This window comes from Poecilia formosa, unplaced genomic scaffold (assembly GCF_000485575.1).
Source record: "Poecilia formosa unplaced genomic scaffold, Poecilia_formosa-5.1.2 Scaffold158, whole genome shotgun sequence".
Classification (NCBI taxonomy): domain Eukaryota; kingdom Metazoa; phylum Chordata; class Actinopteri; order Cyprinodontiformes; family Poeciliidae; genus Poecilia; species Poecilia formosa.
Genome location: NW_006800097.1, coordinates 1 through 10,597, shown reverse-complemented (window position 1 = coordinate 10,597; position 10,597 = coordinate 1). Strand labels below are relative to the sequence as shown.

Below are 10,597 nucleotides of genomic sequence, written 5' to 3'. Positions count from 1 at the left end.
TTCTGGCTGCTCTAAATGTTCATCTGACCTTCATCAACTCTGGAGTCAACCTGATGGAAGAAACACAAACATCTAAAAAGTCTTCATTATTTAAAAATAATAAACCTAAACCAGCATCTCTCCATCAGAGAGCTGTTGACCAGGCCTTACAGAGTCCAAATGGACACCTGGACTTGTTCCTCCGTTTCCTCCTGGGACTTTCACTGCAGACCAATCAGAGACTCCTACAAGGTCTGCTGACACAGACAGGAAGTAGTTTACAGACCAACCAGGAAACAGTTCAGTACATCAAGAAGAAGATCAGTGAGAATGTGTCTGCAGAGAAAAGCATCAATCTGTTCCACTGTCTGAATGAACTGAATGATCGTTCTCTGGTGGAGGAGATCCAACAGTCTCTGAGTTCAGGAAGTCTCTCCACAGATAAACTGTCTCCTGCTCAGTGGTCAGCTCTGGTCTTCATCTTAGTGTTTTCAGGAAAAGATCTGGATGTGTTTGACCTGAAGAAATACTCTGCTTCAGAGGAGGCTCTTCTGAGGCTGTTGCCAGTGGTTAAAGTCTCCAACAAAGCTCTGTAAGAATGCAAAAGTTACTTTATGTATTTTTGAACGTGAGAAATTTTCTAATGATTAGGTAAATGTTTACTCATATTTTTGTTTATTTATAATGAACCAGTTCACAACAAAAGACAACATAAAGATGTGTAAAATAAAACAATTCAATTAATCTTTTATAGGAGAACATTGTTGGGTGGAAAGAAAAACACATTATTTTTGATTAAATGTTTAATTGTAGATTTTTCTCCCTGTCTCTTCAGACTGAGTGGCTGTAACCTCACAGAGAGAAGCTGTGAAGCTCTGTCTTCGGTTATCAGCTCCCAGTCCTCCAGTCTCAGAGAACTGGACCTGAGTAACAACAACCTGCAGGATTCAGGAGTGAAGATTCTATCTGCTGCAATGGAGAGTCCAAACTGCAATTTGGAGACTCTCAGGTACAATGTTCTCAACCCTGTTGACACCAGATTTCTGGCTAATGCACCAGACGTGGTCCAAGACTATTTGGCACCCTGTGCGAACAACCTTTCCAGCACAACTAAAAGTTGCATTAAAAGTTCATTAAGAGTGTCAGCTTTGTATTACTCAGTAAATAATGACACTTTTAATGCAAAGTTCCATTAAATATTTCATTAAAGGTCCTTTAAATGTATCAACTTTGCATTTAAAGCGTCATTATTTACCAAATGACACTTCCTGACAAGTCGCAAATCTTTTATGATGACTTCTTCATGTTCATTACAGGTGTTTTCTTATGTTTATCACAGCATCACTTTTATGTGCACTCCTTCAAATAAAGTGTTATCCAAAGTTTTTCTGACATATCGCCTAGCATACACTACCATTAACCCCTTAATTGTTGATGCCAATAGAAATTTTATTCTGCAATTTAGGCAAAGCCAATTGTGACAGGAGAAAAATAACTGACAGAGGGGAAATTTTCAGTCTCAGGGTTTTTAAGGCTGTACCATAAATAAATACCCTCTTCCAACAATGAAATTTGTTTGAGTATGCAAAGAGGTACAATGGCTGAGCGGTCTATAAACATAACAACAGAAAAAAGACTGGAACAAAAATGGCAGAGATCCCTTACCTGTCATGATCCCTTTTATCCTTTTCGTTTTTGAGCTGATGTGTTACCATTCATTCTCTTCTTGTGCCACTTCCTTCCCTTCTTAAGCCTCACTCAGTCACTCTTATGTCACCAGATATTTGAAAGCATCATGACAGTATTTTTTCAACACTCTCCATCTCACCGTCATCATTTCTTGATGATCTTGCTCTCTTTATTTGCCAATTTGAAGAAGCCTTAAAGTCCAAAGAGCAACCATATGACCCCATCACCCTTTGCCCCCTCCAGGTAAGTAGGAAGATCTGCTGGATATTAGCAACATTGGACATCATAACTGGAGAAGGAACAGACCTGTCCTCCTCACCGTCATCATGGGTGAAGTCAGATATCTTCTTTCCCCCTCAGAAAAAGGTCAGAAATTAACAATAAAAACAACATAAAACTGAACAGGCAGAGGGACCTCAGAAGGCCAGCAGGAACCAAAAAAATAAACAAGAGTTCATGGAGAGTGACTGAGAGTTTGAATATTGGAGTCCAAAGTTCACTAAGAAGTATTTCAAAGGGGCCCACAAAGATGTTCCAGAGGATGGCTATCTGACTGAGGAAACCCATGGAGATGTTCTGGAGGGCAGAGCTTGGAACAGGTAATCTGCAACAATAGCGGCGCAGACACCAAGGAGGTCATCAACAGAGGTGTAGGATCCCAAGATGCCAGAAATATTGTCAAAGAGATTCAGGAGACTGGTTCAGATAGTCTGGAGGCTATAGGCAAGAGGACCCAGGAGACCAGCAGCTATAGACACTTGGCAGCTGCTATCAGTGGGGAACCTAAATTGGTCATCGAAAAGTCTGCCCTATCTCTTAGGAACTGAAATTATATTCTGAATTATCAGACTTAATCACCTTGGAATAATGCTGCTCAGGTATCTCCCAGGTGGGTTTACGAGGGTTGCAAATTGCAGGATTTCCCCCAAAAAAGTTTTAGAATAAGTGAGACTTGTCCCTTGGCGAGGGCATATGCAGATTACCTCTCTCTTGCAACCTGTCTGCATATTGTGTCATGTTAACCAATTCAATTAAGAACAAGTATATATTTTTTCTGCTGAAAAGGACCAGTTCATACCTTGGGTTCAACCTCAAAGTTCTCATCATGTGTGTTAAATTGTGTGTCTCCAGCTTGTCAGGCTGTCTGATCTCAGAGGAAGGCTGTGCTTCTCTGGTCTCAGCTCTGACCTCCAACCCCTCTCTTCTGAAAGAGTTGGACCTGAGCTACAATCATCCAGGAGATGCAGAAGTGAAGCGGCTGCTGGCTGGACTGAAGGATCCACATTGGAGACTGAAAGCTCTCAGGTAAGGAGGGGAAGAAAAGAGAGAGTGAGAGAGAGAGGACTAGGAAATAAATATAATACAAAATAATAACTAGACCTAAAACATAGTTAAACTTGAGTAACAAAGAATAACTAAAAACAGCAAAAAAAAATAAAACTGATACAAGGATGATCTACTCAAGCAAAAAGACTAAGGTAATAAAATAATCAAACCTAAAAAATAGCTCAAAACAATCCAGGACATAACACTGAGACTGGTTTCAATTGTGGAACACAATTGATTAAATTCTAAGTTAAAATTCTTCTAAAACCTCCTATAAAAAGAACAGAACGTGAATAAAGAAAAAAAAACAGGAGATGAGATACAAAGGCCATAATAATGGACAAATCTATTAAATATTGCAAAAAGAACATTTAAGGCACCTCATATGTAGTGAGATAACCCAAATTCAGGAATCATGGCACACAAAAAGTGAAAGTCACAGTCACAACAAGCACTGCATGACTTGGTTGTGTTGAACCAGTGTATCAGAGTGCAAATCTATCTCTCATGTCAGCAGATCAGCTGCTCTTGGAGGTACCGAGATCCAGAAGGAAGCTCAGAGGGGATAGGGCTTTCTCTGTCATGGGCCCCAAGTTGTGTAATGACTTGTCTTTGCACGTTAGAGAGACCCCTTCACTGTCCACTTTTAAAGCTCGTCTTAAAACCCATCTATTTTACTTGGCTTTCAACTCCAGCAGGATCTAGTTTTAAATTGTATGTTTGTTTGTTTTTAAACTGTAAGAGTTTTTATTTTTATTTTTTTATTGTTATGTTGTGTTTTAATGTACAGCACTTTGTATCAGCTGTGGTTGTTTTAAAGTGCTTTATAAATAAAGTTGGTATGGTATGGTAAATCCAAATGTTAGACTGTTCCTTTCCCAGAATAGGACAATGTGTGTGAGAGAGATATGTAATGTTCATGTTTGCTACTGAAAGAGACTGATGATCTGACCCCCTCTTCCTTTCAGGGTTGAGCCTTCTGGAGTCCAATGGTTGACACCAGGTCTGAGGAAGTGTAAGTGTGTTTTTCATTTGATTCATGACAACAAAGTTTCAATAAGTGATCAATAATTGCAGTTGGATTGTTTTTGGGTTTTTTTTCCCATCAGATTCTTGTCAGCTCACAATTGACACCAACACAGTGAGCAGAGAGCTCAAACTGTCTGAAGACAACAGGAAGGTGACACTTGTGGAAGAGCTTCAGTCATATCCTGATCATCTAGACAGATTTGATGTTCCTCAGCTGCTGTGTAGAACTGGTCTGACTGGTCGCTGTTACTGGGAGGTCGAGTGGAGAGGAGGAGTTTTTATATCTGTGAGTTCCAGAGAGATCAAACGGAGAGGAGACTGGAAAGACTGTAGGTTTGGATATTATTATCAGTCATGGAGTCTCAGCTGCTCTGATGTTCATGGTTACTCTGTCAGGTACAAAAACAGACAAACAAATATCTCCTCCTCTGTCTCCAACAGAGTAGCAGTGTATGTGAACTGTCCTGCTGGCATTCTGTCCTTCTACAGAGTCTCCGCTGACTCACTGATCCACCTCCACACCTACAACACCACATTCACTGAACCACTCTATGCTGGTTTTGGGTTCTGGTGGACAAGTCCAGGTTCCTCTGTGTTTCTGTAAGTTGAGTCTGAAGAGTCTACTCATGTAAATTAGCTGCAACAGTACAAGGCAGTGATGTATTTTGTCTTATCTTTCTTGAAAACACATTAAAGAAGATATGCTGGGTGTTTGTGGATGAAAACCTACTTTTATATTTCCAAACTGCTAACTTGGTAGAACTGAAAATCAGTTTTTCATTTTCTTGCTAAGCTCAACAACAACACCAACACCAACACCACCACCACCAACAACAACAACAACAAAAATACATGAAACATTTCAACAGCAGGGCCCTTTTTCAGAAAATGAAATTCAGTGTAGGTTCTGGGTTAAGTATGTGTATACTTTGTTTTCGGTTTCAGAAAACCAGACAGTGATTAACCTGTGTCAAGTTACCACCCCAACTTACTCCATGAACCAGCCCTGCTTGGTAGCACTATTGTGCTTGTTGAGACCTGATGTTGGAGAACAAATATTCTATTGAAATTTCCACCAGGAGAGGGCGATCAGATTACGGTTAGATGTCTTATTTCATAAATATTTTTGAGCGCTGCCATTTTCACCACAGCCAATAATAATAATTTTGATAAAATTTCAGCCAGCACAAGGTTAATATGACACAAAGCCACATTCTTTGTACTGCCCTTCATTTTTATGCCAACAGCATGATGTCAGGAATATTACTGTAGCATTTAACATGTTAGTGATCAACAGAGAAACCCATCAGGATGACCACAATATGTGGGTTGACTGCAAACGTGTGATGAAGTGGATCATCATTGTTTAGTAAAATTATGTTTTATGCAAGTGGGAATTGATCCTCACAAGGGGTTGTGCAAAGTTATTCTATTTCTTTTATCTAATTATCAAGCACAAAAAGCTTAGTTTTAGTTGAGTTTTATGTTAAAGTGGAGCCTTTTATGCAGTAGCTTTACCACCGTCGGACAGTTGATAATTGGGATTTCAGCATTTATAAGGGCTTGCAATAAGCGGTGCACAGTTTTGTGTTGTCTAGTCACAGAACTACAAGACTGATAAAAGAACAAAATCCACCGACTTGCAGACAGTGAAGCAATGATATCGTCAGCATCACATTATGAAACTTGAAAAATAATCCTTATATTTTGGGATTTCCAGGCTTATTTGTCTGTATAAATGACAGTCACATTCATTGCTTAGATTGCTTAATTTTTTTATATTAAATTACAATTAAATTACACAGTTTTTCATCTGTTTAACAATTATTCACATTGATGCAGTCATTATTGTCACTAAACTATGCTGTGCCTCCAATTTTATTCATCTGAGTGGGCCTTTTTAATACCCACGCAGTAGCTTTTATGTTTAGATTTCATTTATCCTGGGTTTTGTTCTTCTTTGTTGTATAGCTTATTAAAACTTTCTGTGGCTTCTGTTTTTCCTGATCGGTTCTTATAGCTTTTAGTTTGGCAATGTCTTCTATGGTTTTAGCAATGTGTGAACTTGAATGCTGTCCTTTCTTATAAGTTATGGTCCATAACATAACACGGGTAATGACGGTGAACGGACCTGGGTGGTGCACAGAAGGGAAAATGGGTAATCTACCCCTGTACCACTTGAGAAAAAAACAACTCTCCGTTAGTCCTCGCTGTTTTCGCCCGGACTGTACACCGGTTGGATGCTAACGAGCAGATCCTTTGATTCCAGCGAGGCAGCAATGACAAAACCCATAGACATAATATAATATGATTTAAACTGATTTATATTATGTCTATGACAAAACCGCTTCATTCTCCAAGCCCTTGCCGAAATGACACGGAAACCCCTTACGAAAACGTTTCCACCAATCATCACCAAGACATGTAGCAACATCAGCCAATCAAAAAAGGGGATTCGGTATCGTTCCCTCCCATGGCTTAAAGCCCGCCTGTTGGAATCGGATCTTTCAACACTCTCCTCTCTCCGCTGGTCCGGTTCGGTTAGTAGGTCAACCTCAGCCCACCATTTTTTTTGGAGTTCACCTTCATCACTCCCTAACATAAACCATGAGGGAAATTGTTCATATTCAGGCTGGCCAGTGCGGGAATCAAATTGGTGCAAAGGTAGGAAAAAGTTAAAAAGAAGTCGGGATTAAGTTTTTTTTTCTTTGATATACTGAACTTGAAATGTTTTCGAAATGACTTTTTTGTCTAAAAGGTTTCTGAAACATAATATTGAATGGGAAAGAATGAAAAAATACATGTATATTTGTGTTATTTAGATTTTAACGGAGCCTCTGAGCTTTTGTTGGAAAATTGTTACTTTAATTTGAATGTTTTCTGTTGAGTCTAAATAAATAAGAAACTATTCAGTGTTTAATTAGGTAATGTGACCTATTTCTAAGTATAGGTCACATTATCTATACTGAGGAATAACTAGAGTAATTAGTGGTCAGAATGTACAGTGAAGTCTATTAAGGATTAATTTCTCACCATATCACAGCTCAAGAATATATGTTCTAGATGTAATTTTATTCATTCTAATTAACCAGTTTATTAAAAGAACTTAAGTTTTGCAATTTCTAATTCTCAGTGGCCTCCATTTTTTTTTGTCCGCCTCATCAACACAGGGGAATTTAAAATTTAAAACGACGTGAAAGCATCAATAGCAGCTTTGGAGTGATGATTAATGGGTTTGGTCAGGCTTTTGGAAACTCACAGGGCCAGCTGCTGTCTTGGCCTGCTTGTGAGGCTTTGTCACTGAGAAAAAAAACCCAACAAGAGGGTGAAAAGAAGAAATTTGCTGAGGCAGAGCAGAGGAATGCGGAGGGTGGGGGGCTAACAAGTGGTCCAGTGTCTGCCCTGAAACACTGATGAGGTCATTTGAATGGCTGCCTTTCCACTCAGTTGATCAGATGCTCATATTCAGAAAAGAAAAACCAGTTGACATATCAATAACTCCTGTTTTCTCTGTTAGTGCATTAGGCTGCATGAAAATGTCTTTTAGTTTCACATTAAATACAATATTTTTATAAATTTGAGCAATAATAGCTTAATTCTCCATGACTGCCCCATTTAAAGCCTCATTGAACTGAGTTTCCTTTGCTGCAGGAACAGGCGTGGCAGCAGCAGCATATGGCCCGAGTCAGAAGCCCTGATCACTGAACAAGTGTATTTACAGCAGACTTAGTGAGTCTGAGGTCATGAATGTTTGACAGTGGATTAACTCTGCTTGAAACCACTCACTAACACAATCCAACCAAAATCCCCTCAGCCTTCATATTCTCCCGGCTCCCATCATCAAAAATACATTAAAGCAAAGGTTAAAAGGTCAAAGAAAGCTGCCAGTAATTTACCCTCAGCTATTTTTTCTTTGGTTTTGAGAAATACATTTGGATGACTCCATTCAAATAATCTAAAGCTAACATTAATAAGTTTAAATATGAGTTAAAAGTAGCTAAAATTGAAAGGAAATGTTGCTGTAAGCTGCTTTTGGGGAAGCTATTTTGCCCTCTTCTCTTAAGACGCCCACAGATACAGCCCTTACTTGAGATTAAGGTCAGCTGGCTGATCTGCTGTGACAGTGTGTGCTCTTACCACAGTTTGGCACCGGGATGTCAGCCACTAAAGATGGAGAGCGGACTGAATCCTCTGACAAAGCTCTGCTGATCCCTGCAACTACGGCCCAATCCGGGTTCCTAAAGATGCAGCCTTGACCCGAAGCAGAGTTCAGAGCAGAACCAGTTAAAACCTGTCATTTCCCGTCCCACCCTTCCTTCTGCAGAGACTTAATATACAAGTCAAGTCAGTTAATTAGAACCAGTCAGAGTCCCGTACTGGTAAACAGGTTAGAATTGATGCCATGATATTGGTTACATCAGAACTGGAGGGCATGTCTTTAAAGATGAACACTGAGGGTTTTAAGGATTCTCAGAAAAAGAAGTTGGCTTTTTCAAATTTAATAACTTGCAGACTAAATTGTAAATTATGTCGTAATCTCCTTCCTGCTGTGATTTTGGTCAAAGTGAGAGTTCTGTATGATTTTAATAATCTTTGAAAGCAATAACATTGTACATTTTAGTACCTACTTTAAATGTGAGCTGTTTTTACAGCTTGAACTTCAACGTGATTGGATAAAATTGACACAAATTAAAGGTTTTCAGGCTGTAAATAGCATATCACCAGAAACATACAGACTTGTTTCTGTTTTACAGGTGGTCTTGTGATGCTATGATATATTTGAACATCAGCATGTGCTTTAGATCCTAGGAACAGAACACAGACACAGACAGAACAGAGTTTTGTCTTTTTCTGTAATTCACTCAAATTGAAACCTTAAGACACATCCAAATTCCAGGATTTAATCAGATAATTCTGGTTCATGTATTTTTTTTCTGTCTTTAGTTCTGGGAGGTGATCAGTGACGAACACGGCATCGACCCAACAGGAACTTATCATGGAGACAGCGACTTGCAGCTGGACCGGATCAGCGTTTACTACAACGAAGCAACAGGTCACTTCTTCCTGATCCTGAGTTTATTTGTCCAAACTGATGGTTATGTTTAAGAAAAACTTACATGATCTTGACAAAAGTGCTCATATTCAAAATATATATTTTTTTTCAAAATCAACATGCATAATGGTGTTATTCAGCATTCTTTTATGAAGGACTTTATGTTAGAGTTGGCCAGCATGGGTATTGAACCCATGACCTTGGTGTTATTAGCACCATATGCTGATCTGCTGAGCTAACCAGCCATGCATACTATTGAGTTTCCATTGACTTAAGAAAACTAACATGATCTTACCACTGATGATTTGAGAAAAGAGTTCATATTATAATGTTTTTCAGAATCAATATGCAGTGTGGATTTTCATAAGACTTTATATTTGCTTTGGTTGCTATGGGGTTTGAACCCATGACCTTGGCGTTATTAGCACCACGCTCTGACCAGCTGAGCTAACCAGCCTTTCATGTTGTTGAGTTTTCATAGATTTACTAAAAACTTAGATGATCTTGACAAACGCAGTCATATTCTAATGTTCAAGATCAACATGCATAAAGATAAATTTTCCAGTGTTATTTGAAGTGTCAATACTGTGAAAGACTTGATGCTTCAATTGGCTGACATTGGGGATTGAACCATTTACCTTTTTGTACCAGTCTCTGACCAGCTGAGCTAAACGGCCACACAGAAAGTTGAGTTTCCATGGAATTAAGAAAACTTACTTGATCTTTACACAGAAAAGTGCTAATTTTCTGATGTTTTTCAAAGTCTGTGTGCAGAAACATTTTTTCCAGCCTTCTCATATTTTTTAGTGTAAATTTTATTCTCCAGCCTTTCTCTATGGCTCAAATTTGTTGATTTTCCTTGGACTTTATATTTGCTTTGGCCAGTATGGGGATTGAACCCATGACCTTGGTGTTATTAGCACCATGCTCTGACCAGCTGAGCTAACCGGCCATTCATGTTGTGAAGTTTTCATCGATTTACTAAAAACTTAGATGATCTTGACAAACGCAGTCATATTATAATGTTCAAAATCAACCTGCAATATTTTTGAGCCTTATTTAAAGTGTCAATATTGTGAAACTTTATACTTCAATTGGGCAGCATTGGGATTGAACCCATGACCTTTTAATTATTAGCAACACTCTCTGACCAGCTGAGCTAATCAGCCACGCAGAAAGTTGAGTTTCCATGGACTTAAGAAAACTTACATGATCTTCACACAGAAAAGTGCTAATTTTCTAATGTTTTTCAAAATCTTTGTGAGAAATGTTTTTTTCCAGGCTTTCTCTATGCTTTTATATGTTGATATCCTTAACCCTTTATATTTGCTTTGGCCAGTATGGGGATTGAACCCATGACCTCGGAATTATCATCACCTCACTCTGACCAGCTGAGCCAACCAGCCACACAGAAAGTTGAGTTTCCATGGTCTTAAGAAAACTTACAGGATCTTAACAGAAAAGTGCTAATTTTCTAATGTTTTTCAAAATCTGTGTGCAGAAAAGTTTTTTCCAGCCTTT

At 38.8% G+C, this 10,597-nt stretch overlaps 2 protein-coding genes, 1 long non-coding RNA gene and 2 other non-coding genes across 5 annotated transcripts in view; 2 read left to right on the top strand and 3 right to left on the bottom strand.

The window, feature by feature from the left end:
- The window catches only part of LOC103146381 (NACHT, LRR and PYD domains-containing protein 14-like), an 8,960-nt gene extending 4,149 nt beyond the window's left edge, over nucleotides 1-4,811 (top strand). The window contains exons 6-11 of the mRNA XM_016677560.1: nucleotides 475-571; nucleotides 815-988; nucleotides 2,800-2,973; nucleotides 3,963-4,009; nucleotides 4,104-4,419; nucleotides 4,513-4,811. Of these exons, the coding sequence (XP_016533046.1) occupies nucleotides 475-571; nucleotides 815-988; nucleotides 2,800-2,973; nucleotides 3,963-4,009; nucleotides 4,104-4,419; nucleotides 4,513-4,627 (923 nt within the window). The 3' untranslated portion in view covers nucleotides 4,628-4,811. The remainder of the gene's footprint in view (nucleotides 1-474; nucleotides 572-814; nucleotides 989-2,799; nucleotides 2,974-3,962; nucleotides 4,010-4,103; nucleotides 4,420-4,512) is intronic.
- LOC107837616 (uncharacterized) lies at nucleotides 4,426-10,494 on the bottom strand. Its single transcript, XR_001663654.1, has 3 exons — nucleotides 10,485-10,494; nucleotides 7,920-7,925; nucleotides 4,426-4,545 (listed from the first exon to the last, which is right to left on the bottom strand). It is a non-coding gene; the product is annotated as an uncharacterized LOC107837616 (long non-coding RNA).
- LOC107837614 (tubulin beta-4B chain-like) lies at nucleotides 6,523-9,144 on the top strand. The gene is made up of 2 exons (XM_016677561.1): nucleotides 6,523-6,687; nucleotides 8,968-9,144. Exons 1-2 carry the CDS (start codon nucleotides 6,631-6,633, stop codon nucleotides 9,127-9,129), a joined length of 219 nt encoding a protein of 72 aa, XP_016533047.1. The 5' UTR covers nucleotides 6,523-6,630; the 3' UTR covers nucleotides 9,130-9,144.
- trnai-aau (transfer RNA isoleucine (anticodon AAU)) lies at nucleotides 9,460-9,533 on the bottom strand. The gene has a single exon. It is a non-coding gene; the product is annotated as a tRNA-Ile (tRNA).
- Nucleotides 9,955-10,028, bottom strand: trnai-aau (transfer RNA isoleucine (anticodon AAU)). The gene has a single exon. It is a non-coding gene; the product is annotated as a tRNA-Ile (tRNA).
- Nucleotides 10,495-10,597: the final 103 nt, after the last annotated feature.

Excerpts from the sequence above, each read along its gene's own strand:
- LOC107837614 (XM_016677561.1), top strand. The coding sequence starts at position 6,631 with ATGAGGGAAATTGTTCATATTCAGGCTGGCCAGTGCGGGAATCAAATT. Across the intron at positions 6,688-8,967 it reads GGAATCAAATTGGTGCAAAG|TTCTGGGAGGTGATCAGTGA; the intron begins GTAGGAAAAAGT and ends TTCTGTCTTTAG.